This window comes from Pseudogymnoascus destructans (genome assembly GCF_001641265.1).
Source record: "Pseudogymnoascus destructans isolate 20631-21 unplaced genomic scaffold scaffold_3, whole genome shotgun sequence".
NCBI lineage: Eukaryota > Fungi > Ascomycota > Leotiomycetes > Thelebolales > Thelebolaceae > Pseudogymnoascus > Pseudogymnoascus destructans.
In genome coordinates this window covers 292,847-316,751 of record NW_020167522.1, presented here as the reverse complement: position 1 = coordinate 316,751, position 23,905 = coordinate 292,847, and the positions used below count along the sequence as shown (strand labels likewise).

The 23,905-nt window shown below is 45.7% G+C and overlaps 3 protein-coding genes across 3 annotated transcripts; 1 reads left to right on the top strand and 2 right to left on the bottom strand.

The window, feature by feature from the left end:
- Nucleotides 1-13,255: 13,255 nt before the first annotated feature.
- On the bottom strand, nt 13,256-15,938 carry VC83_01424 (uncharacterized protein). The gene is made up of 3 exons (XM_024465103.1): nt 14,702-15,938; nt 13,830-14,654; nt 13,256-13,746 (listed from the first exon to the last, which is right to left on the bottom strand). The coding sequence occupies exons 1-2, from the start codon at nt 15,788-15,790 to the stop codon at nt 14,226-14,228; spliced, it is 1,518 nt and encodes a 505-aa protein (XP_024327298.1). The 5' UTR covers nt 15,791-15,938; the 3' UTR covers nt 13,256-13,746; nt 13,830-14,225.
- Nucleotides 15,939-17,052: 1,114 nt separating this feature from the next.
- Nucleotides 17,053-17,884, top strand: VC83_01423 (uncharacterized protein; the record flags this gene model as incomplete). Its single annotated transcript, XM_024465102.1, has 3 exons — nt 17,053-17,238; nt 17,294-17,393; nt 17,457-17,884. 3 exons carry the CDS (start codon nt 17,053-17,055, stop codon nt 17,882-17,884), a joined length of 714 nt encoding a protein of 237 aa, XP_024327297.1.
- A 175-nt stretch (nt 17,885-18,059) lies between these two features.
- Nucleotides 18,060-21,136, bottom strand: LIG4_1 (DNA ligase (ATP); the record flags this gene model as incomplete). The annotated part of the gene is made up of 3 exons (XM_024465101.1): nt 18,060-18,283; nt 18,359-20,964; nt 21,033-21,136. The coding sequence occupies 3 exons, from the start codon at nt 21,134-21,136 to the stop codon at nt 18,060-18,062; spliced, it is 2,934 nt and encodes a 977-aa protein (XP_024327296.1).
- Nucleotides 21,137-23,905: the final 2,769 nt, after the last annotated feature.

The window sequence follows — 23,905 nt, the reverse complement described above, 5'->3', positions numbered from 1 at the left end:
GACGATACAAGCCCGTCTGGGGTTACAATTGCTTGGAAGTGCATTCTGTGCTTCTTTTGATATCCAGAATACCACTGCCACTGAAACTTCGGAGTCTCCTGCTGGTCGACAAAAGCCTTTGAAGGTTCCGTCGACGAACCCCCTATTTGACCACACCCACCACTGTCTACAATTAGTGTGCGTCACGGGGGACCTACCCCATCGGTCTGCCAAGAAACTGGTCACGGGACTAGGGTTGGTTAACAATCACGTGTAGATAATACATATAATGACTTATTTTCCATGTGCAATTTGTAGTAGATGGCAATTACTATAATTATTGCTATAGATCTATATTACGCCGTGACTCCTGAATTTCCCGACCAGACTGAGACTTATTATGGACTTGGCTCAACTCAATTGTTTCAACTACTTCCCCCCGAGGCAACTGTCATTCTATGGCCTTGCAAGTGAAGGTAGGTGTAACGCTGACTTCTAAATGATAGAAGACACAGAGGTTTCTTGCGTAAGGTTGACTTGACAGAGGAGGCAGGGGATTATACACAAAGGCTTTCTAAGTAACACATTACAGTATTGTAAAGAATACTATATTGAGTTGAGCACGAAGCTCCTATCTAAGGAAATACTATCTACTTATATAGTGGCGTCGTGCCAAAGGGATATCTGTGGATAACATGGATAACATAATATTCATGATATCCAATGTTATCCATCACGTGAGGTTGCAGCCGTAAGCGCTAGCCATAGCACTAGCACTTAGCCATAACAGTAGGGTGTAATCACACCCGTCTTGGCTTGGGGGTAGCCCCTCTAAATCTTCTAGCTCCGGGTCAATTAAGTCAAATGTTGATGTATTAGCCTGACTTTGGTAACAAACTTGGCTGCGTTGCCCTCAGTGCTGGGGCTGTAATCGCTGTACCCTTGGTAACGTATAAAGGCCTCATCGTGATTGAATAAAATTAAACCAGTCTTGGTTCCGCTTTGTCCTATCACAGGTATTTGGCTGCCTTGGGCTTCAGTCTGGAATATACTGTAGCGTCATCTTCTCTTGGATATTATCAATTAGAGCATTATACTCAAATAATATTTCCTCATCATTCATATAAGTCAAATCAATTATATCTGCAACAGAGTAGTGTTCGAATATCTGTTCCTGTTCAATTTTCTGGCGGTAGAAGACAAGCATAATTCCCGTATTGTATCAGGGGTCATTTGGTTGCGCTTATAATTGCAGACAGCACGGGCAGTGCTAAAGACTCGCTCAACAAGAGCTTCTGAAGCAGGAATACAAAGTATATCCCGGGCCATAGCACCAAGTCCTGGGAATAGTAGTTCGTTTTCTTTCCACCATTTTAATGGTGGTTGATGGGAGGGTGCTAATAAAAGTTAGTAGTGATTACTATAATTATTACTATATTGAGGATCATTGAGAGAAAATACATCACTATAGGTATGTGCATGTATTGGTGAACTTAAAGATTGGTTATAAGACATGAAATTTAAAAATATCAAGATTAACGTACATGTATAGCGAAAGCGCCAAACAAGCGAAAGCGCCAAAATGATGCGGTGACCAAACCCCCCAACTAAATGTTAAATTCCTCAACAACAAAACATGCCCCATAAAAACGATGAAAGCCAATTAGTGCTAGCTATCCAGGCTATGCAAAGCGACCCAAAGTTACGCCTTCGAGTTGCTGCTAGGATCTATTCTGTGGACCACCGCAAGCTAGGTCGTCGTCTAGAAGGTGTACCTTCACGACGCGATATCCAAGCCAACTCACGGAAATTAACTAACCTAGAGGAGTCCGTCCTTGTTCAGTATATACTCGACCTAGCTGCCAAAGGGTTTCCTCCTCGGCTGTCTGTTGTTGAAGATATGGCAAGTCGACTACTTGCAACACGCGACGCGTCACGCGTTGGGTCGCGTTGGGCTTCAAACTTTGTTAAGCGGCGTGTAGAGCTCCAGACACGCTTTCAGCGCAAATACGACTACCAGAGGGCTAAGTGCGAAGATCCAGAAGTTATTAATGGCTGGTTTGAGCTTGTGCGTAACACAATTGCGAAATATGGTATCGATGAAGCAGATATCTACAACTTTGATGAGACTGGGTTTATGATGGGCGTTATCTCAACTGCTATGGTTGTAACAAGCTCAGACGGGCGGGCAAAAGCAAAGAAGGTACAGCCTGGTAATCGGGAATGGGTTACAGTAATCCAAGGCGTTAGTTCTCAAGGTTGGGCAGTACCACCATTTATCATTGTTGCAGGCAAAAACCACCTTACATCTTGGTATGAGAATAGTGGATTTTCAAGCGATTGGGTGATTTCTGTTACTGAAAATGGCTGGACTACAAACGAGAGAGGCATGGATTGGATTCAGCACTTTGAGAAGCATACAAAGGCCCGGAGTGTTGGTGGTTATCGCTTGTTAGTCCTTGATGGTCATGAGAGCCACCACTCAGATGAGTTTGAGGAGTACTGCAAGGAACACAACATTATTACGCTTTGTATGCCTGCTCACTCTTCTCATCTACTCCAGCCACTTGATGTTGGCTGTTTCGGCCCGTTAAAGCAGGCCTATGGTCGGCAAATTGAAGATATGATGCAGGCTCATATTTCTCATATTACAAAGGATGACTTCTTTCCTGCCTTCCACACTGCATTTAACACTACAATGACGGAAAGTAACATTCGAGGCGGGTTCCGAGGGGCAGGGCTTCTTCCATTTGACCCTGAGAGAGTGATATCTACACTTGATCTTAAGTTAAGGACACCAACGCCTCCAAGCTCCCGCCCAGGTACTGCTCAACCTTGGGTTTCTCAGACACCAAACAACCCAATTGAAGCTATGTCACAGTCTACATTTATTAAAACTCGGATTTCACGCCATCAAAATAGCTCTCCAACCTCAATCTATGCAGCTGTTGACCAGTTTACAAAGGGTGCATCGCAAATAATGCATCAATTAGCACTGCTAAAGGGAGAGAACCAAAACCTACGACAGGCAAATGAAGTACTAAGCAAGCGCCGGAGAGCTAGGAAAACACGACTACAGCAAGGAGGATCACTTAGTCAACAAGGGGCGCAAGAGCTACAGGATGAGAGGGATGTTGTGCAGCAGGTAGAGCAGGAAATAAGGGCAAGCCGTGGTCGGAAGCCAAGGGAAGAAACCCGTGCCCGTCGCTGTGGCAAGTGTGGTGAGACTGGGCACAATGCGCGCACGTGTCAGATTGTAATAGACACCTCTGAGGAAGAGGACTCCGAGTAGTTTCAATTGATTTCTAATGTTGTGGTAGATTTATCGCAATGTTTGTCGTGAGGGTAGATAATTTTGGCACTTTCGCTTGTTTGGCGCTTTCGCTATACATGTACGTTATATTATTTTAAAGAAAATAAAACAACTGCTTGAATAATTTTCAAGGTATATATCTATTCTGTACGTACCTCTCTGTTTGCTTGAATTTTCCTCTTTAGAATATTTTAGATTGCTTGTGGAGTATATTTTTATAGTAGGTTTCAGTAATATGGGCCTTTGAGAATAAGAGCCAATTATAGTAATATTTATGGTAAACTAAGGAGTATAGTGTAGAGTAGTGTATTGAGCTAACTAGACTGTTCTGAAAGTAATACCTGATCTACATACCATAGAACCGGGCAAGAAACTCCTCAGACTCCTTCGTTGGTGGCAACAGGAACAATCTATCCTCAGATGGGAGAATCCATTTGAAGTCCACTGGTTCAGCTTCCTCCCTCAACATTTCCCAAGCCTTGAATGCACCAGTAGTGTCTGAATCCAATTGAAATCCATACTGGATAGTGTCATATCCATCAGGATACCACTTAGCACGGCTGGGGAGAGAGACCTGGCCATCCTCAAAGTTCCACAACGCAAAGTTTCTCCAGACGGCCAATTGAAGCTTTGTGAAGTAGAGGTGAGGGGGAGTCTTCTCATAGTATATTCTGTACGTGCATGTTAGCTGATTACTATAATGATTACTATAGTGACTTCCAATGATCTCCAGTGTGTTACGGCTATAGTAACATGATGTCATGGTTACAGGGCCAGGGCCTAGTAACGTGACGTGTGAGTCACAGTGGGAAGCGGGGTAGGCTGCCATGTGATGGGGCTAATGGATAGTTGCAGAAACTAGTGGATATTGGATAGTTGAGCTATCCACGAACTATCCTGAATATCTAGCTATCCGCCAACTATCCAGATTACCCATGAGGCACAACGCCACTATATAAGTAGATAGTATTTCCTTAGATAGGAGCTTCGTGCTCAACTCAATATAGTATTCTTTACAATACTGTAACGTGTTACTTGGAAAGCCTTTGTGTCTAATCCCCTGCCTCCTCTTTCAAGTCAACCTTACGCAAGAAACCTCTGTGTCTTCTATCATTTAGAAGTCAGTGTTACACAGTGACTATGTGTTACAAACTGTTTCCTTAAGTCAACCCTTATTTCGACTACCTGGCCGACTTCTATTCTACTATGTAAGAATATTGATATTCTATTCCAAGACGTTATATAGGCTGGCAAAATCCGTGTCGCTATGTCACTTACAAGCTTCTTAAACCCTATCGAAGAGGTAGAAGAAGAGGATACGACTACTTAAGAAAATATGATTCTACAAGAGGTAAAGAAGAAGAAGAAGAGCTAGAACAGCCTTTGCTAATGCTACAGGAAGCTTGCTAGGCTCTTCAAGTTTTTATAGAATATACAGAAGGATTGAACAAGCTTGGAAAATCATATTCTAGGGCCTTAGAACGCCTTACTACTGATATTAAGGCCCTAGTAATATCATCGAGGCAGCAGAGTACTCTAGATAGTTGGTTTACGTAGCCATTCAATTTAAATCACATGTTTCTAGTATACCGATATTTCAATTATAACGATATTCAAGTGTTGTCAAAATTACATCGCTATAACAGGGGTTCTACTGTAGTTGTTCAATTGAAGTATCTTTTCATAGAAATTACCAGTGTTCGGCGGGTACCACTTGGGGTATATACCCGGAGCTTCACGGGTAGAGTAGGTAGGTAGGTAGGATGTCACGGGTAGGTATGGGTATATACCCGGGTAGATGAGGCTCTGCTATAAAATTGTTGTGCAGAAAAGTAGAAATGAGGCTAATAATAACTATGATAATGGGTTGTGAGAATCTGTTATGATAATGTACTATACTGTTGCAGCCCCTATTCCTCCCACTCATCATCTCCATCGCCCTCGCTGTCGTCACCTTCTGGGAGTGCACCCCAATCCCGTAGGCAGAGTAAATATCTCACAGTTGAAGGCGACAGCCGGTTCCGCTTCTTAGTGATTATGTCGCTGCCATTACTAAATACCCGCTCTGATGCAGCAGATGTTGCTGGAATTGCAAGATGGTCTCTTGCAATTTGCGCAACAATTGGATACATATACTGCTTTGATAACCAGTATTTTAGAATGTCTGTCTGTTGGCCTGGCCGTGGTTCAAGTACCCACCGCTTCCACTCAGGTTCTTGAAATGAGGTTCCTTGCGCAGCATATAAATCATCGTCGGAATCAGTCTCATGCACTGCTGCATTAGCTAATTCCGTCTGCTGCTCAATTCTCTCAGTGTCAAGATGATATTGACGGGTCTTATACTTTGTAAAGACATCTTGAAAGTGTGCTCTTACTCAGTTCCTTTTACTTGCCTCGCCACTACTTGGCCACAAGCTTGTAAAGACCTCAAGATTCATTCTTGGATTACAAATTGTAGCTACACTTAGGTGGCTATACCGCTGGTTTGTTGTAAGAGTATAATACTTATTTAGCTTGTGAAGTGCTGCGTTGCATGCTATCCCAATTGTAGACTGCTCGCCTACTTCCTTTAGCATATGATTAAGCTTGTTAATCATTTTTAAATACAGTGGAATAGTGTAGTTAAGAGTAGGGTATGTGCTAGCTTGTAGCTTCTGCAAAGGGCGTAAGAAGATAACGAAAAATAGCTCAAGCTCTTTAATCGTTGACCAGTCATCAGCATTAAGAGCAATATCTCTCATGCTAATATCCCACTGCTGCGATGCACAGATAGCTGTAATTGGCACTCGTAGCTTTGTTGCAGATTCAAGCATCTTATATGTTGAATTCCAGCTGACTGGCATATCAAGTGATAATTGCTGTACTTTAAGGCCTGCTACCATTGTTTGCTTCTGTAGAGTGTCCTTCCATAACCAGCGATTCCGAAACACATAGATATGTCTCCGAAGCTTAGCAAGTGTATTCATAACTTCTGTACGAGAATCAACAGTGCGTGGGATTCGTGCAGCACCTTGCTCACACCTATATGTCTCTGCCTCTGCTGAAGGGTCTGCTTTAAGCATCTTTAAAGCATGTTCAACAGCGATATTAATAATGTGTGCAATACAACGTACATCGCCTTCCTTGACAGTGAATGTCCATGGCTGTTGCGTATAAGTCGAATGATTGCTAGCTAAGCGCTCGTACTCAGCAAGCATAACAGTGTTAGCTGATGCATTATCTCGTGTGCATGTAAAGATAGCATCTGTAATTCCCATGTCATCTGTAACGGCATATAATTGGCTTGCAAGATATTCACCGCTGTGAATTGGCTCTTTCAGATGAATCACATCTAGCAGATTTGACTTCTGCTGCCACTTGCTATTAATCCAATGTGCTGTTACTGCAGAGTATTCAGTGTAGTTGCGTGCAGACCACGAGTAGGAAGCATCCTCAAAGGTTGGTGGTGTTAAAGGCCGTAGTTGAATGTCAAGCTGTGACAACACAACATCAGGACAGAATGGAACTAGCCCTGTAGCTCGAAAACTACTGCAGATGTTCTGCTTTGTGATTGCGTCTGTGAAAGCCTGCTTAAAGGCAGGAAGAAACTCAACTTTCGTAACATGGTTTATATGAGTGCGGATTAAGCTCTCAACTTGCCGTCCATATGCCTTCTTAAGTGGTCCAAAGCAACTAACATCAAGCGGTTGAAGTAGATGAGATGAGTGCGGAGGCATATAAAGCAATATTATACCATTCTCCTTACAGTATTGCTCAAACGGTAGAGAATAGTGACTCTCATGGCCATCTAGAATTAACAGGCGATGTGCACCAACTGTACAATGCTTTTGTATGCTTATGAAAATGTTGGATCCATTGAAATCCAAGTTCATTTGTCGTCCATCCATTCTCACTTACTGCGAGAATCCAATCTTGTGGTATATCTTCATCATACCATGTTGAGAGATGGTTCTTCCCACTCATAATAATGAATGGTGGGATTGACCATCCTTGCGCGTTAATCCCTTGAATTACTGTTGCCCACTCTCTGTTTCCAGGTTGAATTGCTTTAGGTCGATTCTGCCGTTCAGAGTTTGTAACAACCATTGCTGTTGTAATAATGCCCATTTGAAAACCCGTCTCATCAAAGTTGTAGATGTCTGCATCGGTAATTCCATACTTTGCAGTAGTGTTTTGTACAAGTGTAAACCATGCTTTTATGAGCTCTGCATCTTCACATAGAGCTCTCTTATAGTCGTATTTGCGATTAAACTTTGTTTTAAGCTCAACATGGCGTTTAACAAAGTTGGAAGCCCAATTAACTCCAACCTTGCCCACACCTCGAGATGCGAGTAATTGATTGGCCATATCTTCAACAGCACGAAGCCTAGGCGAAAACCCCCGTGAATCTAGGTCGAGGATATGTTGAATAACAACTGATTCTTCCAAGCAAGTGAGTTTTTGAGTTTTTGGTGTAATGTCGCGTCGTGGGCGTATTCCCTTTAGGCGCCTCTCAAGTAGCTTAGGACAGACATTTGAGGCCTTTGCAGCTGCCCTAATGCTATTAAATTGGCGTAATCTAATAGCTTCGATAGCAATATATATTCTACCTTCAAGATTAGTTGATGGAATATCAACTTGTTGAGGCATCTTGCAGTACACATAAGGAGCGCGTTGTGTTCGTCGCGTGCGACACTCACTTGTATGCGACGCTCGCTTGTGGAGGACGTTACTGTATAGTAATATTCATGGTAATTGTTGCTTCTGTAGTATATGGTGAAATTGTAGATATTTTCAAGCTACCTATCACGTGCCTCATACACGTGATCGTGGTCGGTCTGCCAAGGAACTGTTGGGGGACCACACCAGTCTGGGCGGTTTGGTCTGAAAATATTTCGAACTGACGGTTCCGAACCGACGGTCCCCCATGACACACACTAGCGACCATGCAAACGAGGTCCTATTGGCTGGTTAACTCTGAAGTTGTCCTCTTATGTTCACTTCAAATGTGTATCTGACTGTAACGCTGACTTCTAAATGATAGAAGACACAGAGTGTTACGACGGAACAAGAAGGCTGGCCAACTACAGGACAGGAAGGAGGGAGGTCGCATGAGACCGGCCCTGGTACCTGGAGGGGCAGCGGGGAATAGTAGTTCCGAAAGTATCACGTGATGGACTCGCAGGATGATGAGAAGAGTCCTAAGAGTCCAGGACTCCGAGGACTCGAGTGAGTTCCCAGGAGTCCACTAGGCACGTGATGGACTCGCAGGATGATGAGAAGAGTCCTAAGAGTCCAGGACTCCGAGGACTCAAGTGAGTTCCCAAGAGTCCACTAGGCACGACGCCACTATATAAGTAGATAGTATTTCCTTAGATAGGAGCTTCGTGCTCAACTCAATACAGTATTTGTTATATACTAGTAACGTGTTACTTGAAGCCTTTGTGTCTGATCCCCTGCCTCCTCTGATAAGTAAACCTTTACGCAAGAGAACCTCTGTGTCTTCTATCGTTTAGAAGTCAGCGTTACACAGAGGTTTCTTGTGTAAGGTTGACTTGACAGAGGAGGCAGGGGATTAGACACAAAGGCTTTTCAAGTAACATGTTACAGTATTGTAAAGAATACTATATTGAGTTGAGCACGAAGCTCCTATCTAAGGAAATACTATCTACTTATATAGTGGCGTCATGCCAAAGGGATATCTGTGGATAACATGGATAACATAATATCCATGATATCCAATGTTATCCATCACCTGATATTCTGTGGATCCCCGTGGATAACATAGATAACATAATATCCATGATATCCAATGTTATCCATCACATGACATTCCGTGGATCCCCGTGGATAACCTGGATAACATAATATCCATGATATCCAATGTTATCCATCACATGAGGTTGCAGCCGTAAGCGCTAGCCATAGCACTAGCACTTAGCCATAATGCTGACCTTATACTTCGCCTTGCATATTTCCTGTAACCTTGCTGAGGTATAGCAGTGCATCTTCAATAGAGCACTCACATCTACACGGGAGCCTTCGTGAATGTAATTACGGTGGTCCCCTGTAAGGAAGGACATCACGTGCCACCACGTGAGGTCCCTTTCATTAGGGGCCCATAGGGCTCGGTAAAGTAGGGGACAAGGTGCATAGATAAAAGGGGTTGGAGGCCTCAGAAGAAGGCCTCCAGTCAATAGTCGCTGTATTTACGTAGACCTATTGTCCTTACGAATACGATACCCCTTTCCTGCCTCTTGACCTGGTTCCCTGGACTCTTGTGAGACCTTGGGCTTACGCTTTATATCCCCCCGCCATAATAGCTTTTCCATTTCGAGGTAGTTTTGTATAGTTAAAAATGTAGGTGCTTTCTCCTCTATTGACAGAGGGATCTCGTATCTAAGAACATCTTCAATGTACTATCTACTCATTAGAAAGAACATCATGGGATAGTGCTTGTACTTGTAGCAGACTTACCGGAGCCATCGAGTCACAGACGTCTTGAGGAGTAGATAGGTGGGTCTTCCGCTGCCATTCTGACATAAATGTCTGGATTTTAATCCGTACTGATTTAACAGTTGGCATTCCTTCTTTATTTAGCCTACCAGGGGTTGAACGCCCAATTGCCTCAGCGATATGCTTCATGCATTGCATAGTGTGTGGATCGGCCCCTGGATATCTTCTCTCATACCTGGGATTTGTTAGTAATAGCTATGCCTAACTTAAGTCTGATATTAATAACTTACGCTTTCCAAAAATCAAAAATACTATTGTACACCAGTTCACTGGTTTGAGCAAGTTTTCTATAAACTGGGTTTGCTGTCGATCACAGCTGTTTTCGGCGAGTCCTCCCCTTAGGGCTGCCTCCATCCGCTCGTCTGAATTTGACCGTTCCCATCCTGTTTTTGCTGGCTTGATGCTCATGGCCCGTAGAATCCCACTACCTTGCAGAAACTAAAGATAGGGTAATGTGGGACGAAAATATGGTGCAAATGAAGGGAGCAAAAGTTAGGAGCAAAAGATCAGGAAGATGGAAGGGAAGGCAGAAGGAAAGGTGGTAAAGAAAGAATGTGAAATGAGGAGGAGAGATGGCTATTTTATAATATGCAGCTGTATATAAATACTCACAGAAGAATACACCCGTGGCTAGGATGGGTAGGCTGCGCACTGGGTACTCACGAGTCGAGTAGTAGAATTTTTACTCACCCAGCTGAGTTACTCACTCATGTCCCGAGTATTGTTGAATGAGGATTACTCACTTGCTGAGTACCTAGTATGGGTCTTGGCAACAGTTATATCACGTGTTTGATTAGCCATTACTTATGTTAAAAACGGGGTGCGACTTCATTGATCAAGACGCCATAACTCCATAACTCCATTCCCATATTGTTGATGTCCTATTCCACACTATAACCTTTGGCCTTTAGGTACCAGGTTACCAGAAGGTTGCCAGAACTCATCTGACCTTCATTCCTGGGTGAGAGACATTTCCATCGATTAAGCCCACAGCTCTATGATTAAACATCATATCCTGCGAACACCGAACCAATATCATACCCTTTGCCTGAATTGTCACTCTCTTCACATGAATAGCGAGGAGGTTTGTCACTATAACTGTTAGTATGTCCCTGTCACTATGTTTAAACATCATACTCTCAAATTCTTGAATGAGGAAGCATTCAGCAGCTTCCTAAAGAGCTAGGATAGCAGATTGCTGGAAGCGAAGATTGGACTTGAAGTCTTCTGTGATTTCCCTAACAAGACGCTGGAATGGGAGCTTTGGAATAATTAGGCTAGTATCAAGTTGCTGTCTTCTGATATCGCGGAGAGCCTTGGTGCCTATATGTTTATTAGAGAGTTCTGGTAATCCTCTGGTAATCCTCTGGTAATCCTCTTACCAGACTTTGTGCAGCGCGTGGCCTTCTGAGCATGATTGTTGCTAGCTTGAGATGAGCGAACTGGAGCTTTTCTTGCTGTGCCCACAGCCTTTTCCTTTCCTTTCCGCCAAGCCCAGAGCCAGCCCGTAATCCAAGTGGCATCCTTGGTGCTATGCCGCCAGTTGATCTCCTAGCAGTTTGCTTGGTACGAGCCATTTGCTAATATCAAAGTAAGTTAGTAAAGTAAACACAAGACAAAGAAGTAGATCAAAAGATATGTGTACTTACAGTGAGTTTGTAGAAAGAATATTGCAGAAGAAGAGTATAGAAAAGAGGTAGAGGTTGAAAGGTATGTGTTTTATATGAAGGTGCGCATTGTGGTGTTGTTTTTGGAACAGTAATTCTTTGTAGGTGAATATTCCTTCACAAATATTTTTGTTTGCAACTTTAAAATAACCACGACCTTAAAACCACCTTCCTTGGTTACTCTCCGATCTACACATTCTTCTTCCCTTTTGAGCCTTTACCTCTTCACTAGGACTTCAACTAAGTTTATTATCTTGATTCTATAGCCAGAACTTCTGGCGATCTTCTGCTAATCACGTGTTTAGTTGCGAAACTCAAGGCACATGAAGAACTCTCCACTAATGCGAATACTATCAAAGCTCGCAACTGCGTCTCCAACCTTACTGAAGATGAGAAGGCTGTTCACTTAGCACTCAAGGCTGACCATGCTGATCTGAGCTACTACTTAAAGAAGTTATATAAGTCTGCAAAGTGTAAGGATTGTCATACTGACATTCGTTGCACTCAGTTTGCTATCAAACTCAAGAGCAAACTTAGAAATCTCCTCCTCAAACCTACAAGTCACCATACATATCTTGGCTTATCACACCAACAACAGAAGCAATACTACTCAACGATTGCTGCAAACTCTTCTACTACATCTGTTTATGCTACATACATCACGGCATATCATTTGGACACTCATTGAACAAGTTATTAAGAAAATCTCCTCCTTAAGGGGGTGGGCCAATACTACCACATGGCATATCTCTACCAACTAGAGGCCTAGGAACATGAACGATAGCTCTAGAAGCTTCTACAACCCTCTATGATTCATTACACGTCATCGCTCCTTAGTTACCCACAAGATTGGTTAAGTTATGACATAATTTATCTATAGGTACTCTGACCTTGGACCTCCTTTTCACTTCCTATAGGCTAGGAACCCAAGAGATGGTTCTATGGGATTCTCTTACGTTCACTACATGATTAGCAAGCTAGTTGTGGGTCGCACTTGATTTCTAATACATTTACCAAGCCTGGTTAGTCATGGAAAGTCATGGAAAATGAGAGAACTACACTCTTTGGCATAAATAGGATTGCCCTTTCCTTAAGAAAGGGCAAGCAGACAATACAGTAAATCGACTATCACATACTTCCACGTCTTTTACAAGCTTCCAAGCATTCATCTTGTTACTCCTTGTTTCTGAAAAGTCAGTGAGGTGTTAACCTCTGACTTACCCCTGAGTTCTCAGACTCAACATTTGTTGCAACTTGTCTAAACCACTTCACCACATCATACACCTGATTGCTGCGTTGTGGAATAGTCTAAGCTACAACCCTTTGGCTCTGTTTCCTAAGACAGTGTGTTGTCTTAGTAAATTCATCCCTTCCTTGGGTGGCTAGATTCTCACATCTGGTGCACCCACCATTACAACGAACTTGTCAGGAGGTCATAGAAGTACTTAGCTCATCAGATTCTGAATAGTTTTAGTTTTAATACATGTTGTGGTTGTTTAATTATACCTTACAGTGGTGGGTATAAAAAAGTTTCACGACTCGGTGACATTCACGACTCGGTGTACAACCACGTTACCCAATAAAACAATAAATAAATTCTGTATACCCAGTTCCATCCCACGTGACCCGCCCAAGCCCAATCTAGAAACTCCCCCCGTTCTCATATGAGAACGGGCTGTAAACCCCCCGTAAACCCCCCTGTTCTCATATGAGAATGGGTCAATTATGAGGCCTGCGGCAAGTCCTGGCATTATGCCCAGGCTCGCCGCAGGTGCCGAAGCGTGTGCGGACCAAGTCCGGCACAGCGGCAGAAGTCCTCCGTGATCCCGGCGAGCCCAGCGTCCTCGAGGACGCCAGGCATCCTCCCTCCGAACCCTCTCTTTTCGCGGTCGGCCGCAGGGGATTGGGTGACCGGAGGCACAGACTTCTCCTGGGGCGTTAGGGTCTACGAGAAGACCCTCGACAGAGATCGGAGGCAGAGGCAGTATCAACTGCCTCTGCCAGCACACAGCAGACAGCTCTGTCGGAAGAAAGGGAGTCAATTGACTCCCTTGTTGAAAGATAAGAGTCATGGTGTGCCCACAAGGCACGCCATTCTCTTGGTATCGACGGCAAGAACTTGTTCTTGCCGTCAGGTCAACGAGGTAGATCCTGCCGTCTGGCTGGACTACCCGTGCCTCCATTAGCGAGGACATCTGGAGCCCGTTGCAACGGGCCCCGTTCCTCCCCTCCTCCACCATCGCGCGAGGGCTTCCGAGGGGGATTTCGAGGGGGTCGGAGGGGGGAGGGAGCCTGGGAGTGTCAGCGGGGTTCTGTGGTGGGGGAGGAAGGGAAGGGGGAGGAAGTTTGGGGGTCTCAATTGACCCCCGACTTACCGTGCAATTGAGCTGGTATATTGCTAGCTCAATTGCTTCAAAAAGGCCATATGAGAGCACGTACTCTCAAATGAGAGTACGCCTCTCATTGGCTCGTTAACCTTTCCAAAGGAGGGTTAGCGGCCGACTGGGTAGATGGAGTTTTCTTACTAGTTTACTAGGTATATCGAGATTTTGCCCTTTTATTAAAGGAGTTATTTAGACTGGAACTTTTCATTTTTAAGTACCTTCACATATAAATTTAGCTGCAAGGGTACATGGGGCGTTTATACACCACGGCTTACGTTAGTTAACTTGTGACGCAGTGAGATATAATATGAAACCTGTCCATAAGTTAACCTAAAAAAAGCGCCTTTACGAAACAAGCCCAGTCTATAAAACGCCTTTATGAACCCTCTAATCAACGCCTGCCTGTAAATCGACAAAGATATTTACCAACGCTACCGCAATTTCTGCCGCAATAAGCACAATCACAATCCACTCCAGCATTTCCCCATGCCCAGAGGTCAGCTGCTCCTTCAGCACTGCCAGGAGATCTGCAATGACGTCGAGCCGCTCCGTTAGAAGCTGTACCCGCTGGTCCATCTCAAGATAGCTTCGCACTGCCTGGTATACTGGCTCCAGCTGCGGCTCCACCCAGAACAGCTCTGGTGTGTCCAGTACGGAGCCGTTGAGATGGATGCTAATCCGCAGGATGAACAGCTCGCCAATCTGCATGTTGATCTCTTTTCGCGAGAGCGCGATTGTGCCGGTACGCGCGATGCTTGCCGGGATGTCCTGGCAAGTTGTGATAGTATTGTCGACAAGCTCCTCAAAAAGTGAGGTCTGTGTAGTTGTTAACTTGGCATATTATGATATAAGAATGGACATACCTTTACGCTCTGCGCAAGCGCATGGCTAATTGCTAGCTTAACCATGTAATTCGTCTTCTCCCTCAGCGTAATGAAGTCATTGTACACCCGCGCCTGGTACTCTTGCGTGTAGTAAAAATTGAAGCACTCTGCCTCTATATCATCGCGCCCCAGCTTCTCCTCCTCAAACCTCGCCAGCTCTCCCAGGAATCGTTGCTCCTGCGCTACGCTCATCCCCCAGATCACTACCACACCGTACGCGAATATAAAAATTTCGGGGACATGTACTGTCGTGTCGAAGTCGGGTGTATCCTCCTCTTCTACTACGTGCGGCGTAGCGGGTGGCGGGAGAAGTGCGTCAGGAACATCCTCGTCTGCGGCTGCGAGGGAGATGAGGTCCTCTTGCTGGCCCTCGACTTCTACCACGGAATCCGAATAGCGTCGCTCCATCGTCTCAGCAGGTGCCTCCCTCACTGGTGCAGACCGCACTGTCTTCCCGCCTACCCTGGCCTTCCCGTAATTATACGGTGTGTAGATACACTCATCAAACAGCCGTGGCGCCGCACCCCTTCCCTTCCCGCGACCCTTGAGAAACTGCATTAACCTATCCATCCGGTATCGATTCGCTGTACAATATGCCGTCACACGCGGCAGCCGCTCCCGATCCGCCTTCCCCAGCCGTGCTGCATCCCTCCGCGCCGTCGGGTCCTTAATCCGCGTGTACTGCGAGTACACATCACGCCCACTCTCCTCATCGGGGCCCTCATCGCCAAAATCGGGATTAGGTAGCAACTTCAACTTCTGCGCCGTTTTCGATGTGCGCTGCGGGCCGATCTTTGATGCAGGGATGGGGTTGGGACCCAGCGGCGAGGGGCTGTAGCCGGCGGGCGCGCCAGAGCTGTTGCGCCGCCGCAGGCGGTGGTTCAGGGCCGAGAGCATGGGCATGGGCGTGGGCGGGATGGTGGCCACAGAGGGCGTCGGGTTGAAGGTTACAGAGCGCGTCTCGCGGGGGGCAGGCTCGGGCGCCGAGGTGGAGGGGAGAAGAGGCGTTGTTTCGGAGGTTGGCGGCGGGGGGGACATTGTAGCGGTTGGGTGGTGGTGATGGGGCATCGGTGCAGCTGTAGCTATATGACACAGCGTGTGTGGGCTGGTGTTTGTGTGCAATGCCGTGCAGGATGTGGTCGTACAGTATGGGTTGGTTGTGGCTGTTCGCGATAGGAGTTTGTGGGATAGTGGTAGGAAATGGAGGTTGGACGTTGCTATGCCATGGCAGCTATTTTCATAATGACGACGACGTTGGATTGGGTTTGGCGCAGCGGAGTTAGCGAGTTACTTTGGCGTATCTCCCGTTCTAAACTAGTGGCAAGCTAGAGTGGGGAGCTTAAACTGACTCCGTATGTCCCGTATAAGATCTCCAACTATTTCCTGTATACGTAATTCCTGTATAATTCCTGTATAATTCCTGTATAATTCCTGTATAATTCCTGTATAATTCCTGTATAATTCCTGTATAATTCCTGTATAATTCCTGTATAATTCCTGTATAATTCCTGTATAATCCTGTATAATTCCTGTATAATTCCTCTATAATCCTGTATAATTCCTGTATAATTCCTCTATAATCCTGTATAATTCCTGTATAATTCCTGTATAATTCCTGTATAATTCCTCTATAATTCCTCTATAATTCCTCTATAATTCCTGTATAATTCCTTATAATTCCTGTATAATTCCTCTATAATTCCTGTATAATTCCTAAATTTCCCCAACGTTCTTGTAAAATAGTAAATAGTGTACTCCGTATGCTGTGCCGTAATTTACTATGGGAGAAAGATGACGGAGGATGCGGTGGCTGATAAGGAGTACATACCCCGCATGCTTCTTCTTGTACCAGTACAATAATTCTATGTTCATACTATACATAATTCTGCACAATCAGCAGTGATAAATCATGTTTTTGCTGTGGTTATTACCCCTGTACCAAGCCCATAGTAACTTAACTGACATGTATATATTTGTATACATCTATATTGGGTCCCCATTGCTCCAAGTCGAGTACAAAGAGATAAGTGATAGATAGTACTGCGGTACTCTTAGACCGTACAAGTCGCTCTCTCCTCATCATCCCATCCATCTTACTCTACTTACTCTTATATTTACTCAACCTCGTTCGTCCTGCACCAGAATATTATATTTGTTCTTTCTTCGTTCCAATATATAATCGTTGAATTTACTAATAATCAACCCGTTCCCTTACCTACTACTTTGGTATATATCTCCCTCCTCCCTTGTTGCCCTCATCCACCCCCTCCCCAACCTCCCCGTTATAACTATGGCTAACACGCGTGGTTATAACTTCAGTGGTTGTCAATATGTCCGCCACCTCCTTGCCAACAAATGTCCACATATCCCGGCATCCATGCGTGCAAGCAAAGCTTTCACAGCTGAGATCGACCAAAGCCGGTGCCCGCGAAACCAGGGCTTTGTTGCACGAGATATCAACCATTATAGCGGTCGAAGCCACAGCAGCTGGGTTGACTGTGAGGGATGGACCCATTGTGCGTATGAGGAGAGTGTCCTGCATTCTATGCCCATATCTGATACCGAAGTTAGGAGAAAACCACTCTTGGCTATGAATATACCACATCTACGGTAGCCCCAGAGTCAATATCCCTCGTCCCAATTCTGAGATCAGGTCTTGGCATGCTCGATGGTTCGTCTCACTCTCTGCTCTGAATCCAGTCTAATATCCTACTCAATGCTGACGTCCGTTAAGCCATCCAAACCGTCCTTCCAGAACCAGTTCCCGTCCACCACCTCGGGCTTTTCCGCGAGCCCACCACCCTCTCCCCCGTCGAATACTACAACAATCTGCCCTACCATATCCCGGCTGCTGGCTCTCCATCGGCAGCTCCAGCTCGCAACTCATCTTCCTCGAAACTCGCGATCCTGCTCGACCCCGTCATTGCTACGGGTGGTACATGTGCCGCGGCCATTCAAACGCTACGAGAATGGGGTGTTGAGAAATTGATTGTGCTGGCTGTTTTGGGAGCTCTCCCGGGGGTGGTGCGAGCAGCAGCGGAATGGCCGGAGGGAACAGAGATATGGCTTGCGGGGTTGGACAATGATGTTAATGAGAAAGGGATGATATGTCCAGGCTTCGGAGATGTGGGTGATAGGTTGTTCCTGACTATTGGGAAGTAGACTCGAGTTGAGTTAGTGAGCTATTATATTGGCGTTTAGAGGTACTGGACCTGGTCTGAACTGAGAATAGCACTCGTCTAGTCCCTTTCTACTACGCTACTCGTGATTGTTCCTTGATACAGGTAGGATCTTGGAATACCATCTCAGCCAGGCGGTGTGGCAAACGAAACCCTAACTAACCTCCTGGTGCATATCTATCTTCATCCAGAAGTGTTCCTTCCCTCCAACTGTCCTCAACCCACTCGAGTGTGATAATTCGCGGCACTACCCTCCTATGCGAAATTTTCTCCCTGATAGATTTCAACCTGTCAAGACCCTCCTGCACAACGATATGTGTGATATTTGTATCCTCCAAGTCCGATTTGATACTTGCCAATCCGAATCTTAACTTATGCTCCACTAACAAGCACCGTAGACCGTCCTCACTCAAATCTGCTACTTCTTCGCTTCTTTGCCAGCCAGCAATATGCGCACAAAAATCCGAGAACATGAAGCCCTTCATATCTCTCAATCCGAGATCATGGTGCCCCCCCTGTAGCTGACTTAATAGTCTGTCTGTTTCGAGACCACTTTCCAGCTCTTCCTTGGGCATATTATCGCATATTTCCTTCAACTCCGTGGCCCCCACATCGCGTGCATAGCTGTCACCAAACCTATCGACATTTTGCTGGACCCTTTCTATCTCATGCTGGACCGTGTAAAACATGTGCCGCGGCTCAAAAAGCACCAAATGCGTCTCCCGCCCGGGGTCAGCTTCGTACTGCAGAACGGCATCAAACAACCATCTTGGCCTCACCACGTTCTGTAACCCGCTCTTCATTAAGCTGGCCACCTTCACAACTTTCTTATCTGCAATAACGATCGTATCTGCTTGTGTCGTAGGACTCTGAAATATGGAGCCGCCATTTGCCTTAATGTACTGTTCTAGCTCCACCTTGCTCTTTTTGGGCAACTTTGTAGCTTCACTCAGCACGCAGAAATTTAGGCCATGGAACGCGTCTGAACCCTGCCCCGCATATGGCTTAGTCGCTTTATTATCATTCCCTGCGACTAGAAGTTGCTTCTTAGATGTCTTCGCCGCCTTGCGCCGAGTGTCGACCGTGAATTCCTTTTCTCTGCTTTCATCCTCCAATCTTGACTTCAAATCTATGAATTCTTGAATACTCAGTGAAGTACTCCAGTCCCTGTCCATCCGTAGGTGCTTGAAGCGCGGAAAGCGTAGCGTCAAACCCACCCTGAACGAGTCGCTGGCGCATACGGAGGCGGCTTTGACGGATACAACTACTGAGTCGCAAGGTCTGATCCATACATCCGGCCTTTCGAACTGAGCTTCACCTCCTGCTAGCTCGATTAAGGGTATGGGCGGCTTCCTTGGGTCCCAATCCACCCATTTATTCTCTGTATGGTGTCTAATATTGGCGTAATCCTCGGCCTTGAACCCGCCTCCAACCTTGAAGAACGAATAACACTTCATTGGATCCGCTCCCTTTTGTATGTGGTTTTGATCAACCCTTAGTCCACAAAGAAAGCTCGAAAGGCGGCCTCCCCGATGCCCGGAGCCATAATAACCACCAATGACGATGCAGTCTAGAGACTCGCCAAAGCCGGTCATGTACTCTGGCTTCACCTTCATCCAGTCGTCATTACGCGAGTTGAGGCGGTAGATGGAGCGAGGATTCTTGAGCACTAGACCTTCAGAAGCTTCCGCCACGACCTTCCGGAGCAGAGGCTCTATGGCTTCTACAGAATGTGCCGAGTTATAAGAATGAACTTCAAACCTTCGGTGAACGTTCGTGATGCATCTTTCGAGAGCTCGGCGTCGGTCACGAAGAGTATACTGAGTTAGAGGCTCATCATTCAAGTAGATGATGTCGAAAATTCGGAAGAGTGGACGCGGGCCATTGCCAGCAAATGGGTTGCGCTGTTCAGACAGGGCAGCAGTTTTAAGAGTACCGAATGGGACCATTATATCTGCCTCGGGATCCCAGGTTATCATTTCGCCGTCGAGGATCAAGTTTCTAACACCCGAATCGAAGGCTTTTTTCAAATGGCTCGTTATGGCGCCATTTTCATCCTCGAACCCACTGCCATAGAGATAGGTGTAGTCTTTGGCCTTTCGGGACCAAAACCCAAACCTCCTCCCCCCTGGAACTGAATCATCCTCGACCATGTGCATTTGCATCCTTTCACCATCCAGCTTCTCCTCAATCCAGAACTCGGTGTCTTCCGGGGTAGGCCTCATGTTGTCGACCATCCTGTGAAATGAATGCATTTGGAACTGAGCTAATTGCGGCTGGAAACATTGCATGAGCGTAACTCCTGTCTCGTTTCCTTCTAGGCGGATGGAAGGATCCGTGAGTTCCCAACATACCCGGCGAAGACTTGAGGAAACATTGAATAAAGTTTCTCCATCTGGGTGCCATAAATCAAGGAATGTCTTCTCCGAAGCACCAACTTTCATCTGCCTGAGGATTACTCGAATTAACCACATCAGCTCATCAGCGTTCATCCTATTATAGAATATCTGGAAAATTGGTAGCTGCGCCTCCTCTTTAGGCGCGGAAGATAGCTGGTCCAACAGCTGGTTGACCTCCGCAATTCGCATATTGCCCATTGATGTCCTCATCGGCCTCTTTGATAGTACCTCAAAGCATCTTCCCGCAAAGTCTCCTGCCATCCTACTTGCGAATGTCTGGCCTGGCAGCTTCCAATTGAGTAGATTATAGCCATCCTCGGAGTTCTTATTGATTTTCATTAGCTTAACAAGTAGCCTGCCGATTGTTTTCTCCTTCAGCCCATACATCGCACGGTCACGGTCTTTCTCGGGAATAATAAGACGCAATGCAGGATAAAAGTCATGGCCGACCTCGCTCCTCCACCGAGAAATAAAACGCTCGATAATGATGCGGCGGACTCCATGAGGAGACTGATGGGTTGGCCCATGAGGCCCACGCTTGGCGCGACCGGCAGCTGAGGGGCCGGTTGGCTTCTTCTTGTTCTCGCTCAATGGAGTGAAGAGGGAGACCAAGAGTTCATGGAACGGGAGGGTCTTGTGCTGGTTGAGAGGGCGGTTTGGATACCTTGATGATGGCCAGTGAGCATGGTCTCATCGCAATATGGGGGCCATAGAGGGTGGGGTTTGACTCACTTGGCCTCGAGTTCTTCCTTGCTCAAGGGCCCATGGCCATATTGGAGATCATCGTCTTCGCGTGCCTCCTTATCGATATGCCGTGGTGCTCTTTGGCTGGACATGGCCTTCCCTTGTCTAGGTGGAGGCCGTGATCAAAGGAGAATAACTTTAACAATTACGGTGTAGACTAGCTGATGGTACTCGTAGCCAAATGAAGCTCTTGTTGGCGTGAGAGAGTGACCTTCTAGGCTTCTTCCGCTATAGGAGGCGCGTCACAGCGGATGGAGTGGAGTGGGTGAGGCGAAAGTGACGCGCAGTAACGTGATCTGTACTGACTGGACACTCGCGAGCTGCGATGTGGTGTAGCTTTAGCCTAGAGTAGTTAGCTGCTGTATATAGCGTAATATACGATAATTTGAAGCCGGAGATGTCGTTGTATATAGGTACATATGGTGATCCGCCTGTGATTCCCTATAAACTATATACATGTAACGTGCATGTATAACGAAAGTGCCAAACAAGCGAAAGTGCCAAAATATCGCGACTACCCCATAAGAATTGCGATAAATCCACCACAACAATATAAATTAATTAAAACTACTCGGAGTCCTCTTCCTCGGACCTGTCTATTACAATCTGACAAGTGCGCGCATTGTGTCCAGTCTCACCACACTTGCCACAGCGACGTGCATGGGTTTCTTCCCTTGGCTTCCGACCACTACTTGCCCTTATTTCTTGCTCTACTTGCTGCACAACGTCCCTCTCGTCCTGTAGCTCCTGTGCTACCTGTTGACTAAGTGATCCTCCTTGCTGTAGTCGTGTTTTTTTAGCTCTCCGGCACTTGCTTAGCACTTCATTTGCCTGTCGCAGGTTTTGGTTCTCTGCTTTTAACAATGCTAATTGATGCATTATTTGCGATGCACCCTTTGTAAACTGGTCAACAGCTGCATAGATTGAGGTTGGAGAGCTATTTTGATGATGCGCAATTCGGTTTTTAATGAAAGTAGACTGTGATACAGCTTCAGTTGGGTTATTTGGTGTCTGAGAAACCCATGGTTGAGCGGTGTTTGAGCGAGAGGTTGGAGGTGTTGGCGTCTTAAACCTAAGGTCAAGTGTAGATATTACACTCTCAGGGCTAAATGGAAGAAGCCCAGCACCTCGGAACCCTCCCTGAATATTGCTTTCTGTCATTGCAATGTTAAATGCAGCGTGGAAGGCAGGAAAGAAGTCATCCTTCGTAATGTGAATAATATGAGCCGCATCATATCTTCAATTTGCCGACCGTAAGCTCTCTTTAATGGGCCAAACAGCCAACATCAAGTGGTTGGAGTATATGGGAAGAGTGAGCAGGCATACAAAGCGTAATAATGTTGTGTTCTTTGCAGTACTCCTCAAACTTGTCTGAGTGGTGGCTCTCATGACCATCAAGGACTAACAAGCGATAACCACCAACACTCCGGGGCTTTGTGTGCTTCTCAAAATGCTGAATCCAATCCATACCTCTCTCGTTTGTAGTCCAGCCATTTGCAGTAACAGCGATTACCCAATCTGCTGGAAATCCGCTATTCTCATACCAAGATGCAAGGTGGGTTTTACCTGCCACAATGACAAATGGCGGCACTGCCCAACCTTGAGAACTAACGCCTTGGATTACTGTAACCCATTCCCGATTGCCAGGCTGCACCTTTTTTGCCTTTGCCCGCCCATCTGAGCTCGTTACTACCGTTGCGCTTGAGATGACGCCCATCATAAACCCAGTCTCATCAAAGTTGTAGATATCTGCATTGTTGATGCCATACTTTAGAATTGTGTTCCATACAAGCTCAAACCAGCCACGAATGACTTCTGGATCTTCGCACTTAGCCCTCTGGTAGTCGTATTTTCGCTGGAAGCGTGTCCGGAGCTCTACATGGCGCTTAACAAAGTTTGAAGCCCAACGTGACCCGACGCGTGGCGCGTCACGTGTTGCAAGTAGTCAATTTGCCATATCTTCAACAATAGACAACTGAGGAGGGAACCCTTTAGCAGCTAAGTCAAGTATATACTGAACAAGAACTGATTTCTAGGTTACTGTAATGGTGGGTGCACCAGATATGAGAATCTAGTGTCATACTGACATTCGTTGCACTCAGTTTGCTATCAAACTCAAGAGCAAACTTAGAAATCTCCTCTTCAAACCTACAAGTCACCATACATATCTTGGCTTATCACACCAACAACAGAAGCAATACTACTCAACGATTGCTGCAAACTCTTCTACTACATCTGTTTATGCTACATACATCACGGCATATCATTTGAACACTCATTGAACAAGTTATTAAGAAAATCTCCTCCTTAAGGGGGTGGGCCAATACTACCACATGGCATATCTCTACCAACTAGAGGCCTAGGAACATGAACGATAGCTCTAGAAGCTTCTACAACCCTCTATGATTCATTACACGTCATCGCTCCTTAGTTACCCACAAGATTGGTTAAGTTATGACATAATTTGTCTATAGGTACTCTGACCTTGGACCTCCTTTTCACTTCCTATAGGCTAGGAACCCAAGAGATGGTTCTATGGGATTCTCTTACGTTCACTACATGATTAGCAAGCTAGTTGTGGGTCGCACTTGATTTCTAATACATTTACCAAGCCTGGTTAGTCATGGAAAGTCATGGAAAATGAGAGAACTACACTCCTTTGGCATAAATAGGATTGCCCTTTCCTTAAGAAAGGGCAAGCAGGCAATACAGTAAATCGACTAGCACATACTTCTACGTCTTTTCCAAGCTTCCAAGCATTGATCTTGTTATTCTCTGTTTTTGAAAAGTCAGTGAGGTGCTAACCTCTGACTTACCCCTGAGTTCTCAGACTCAACATTTGTTGCAACTTGTCTAAACCA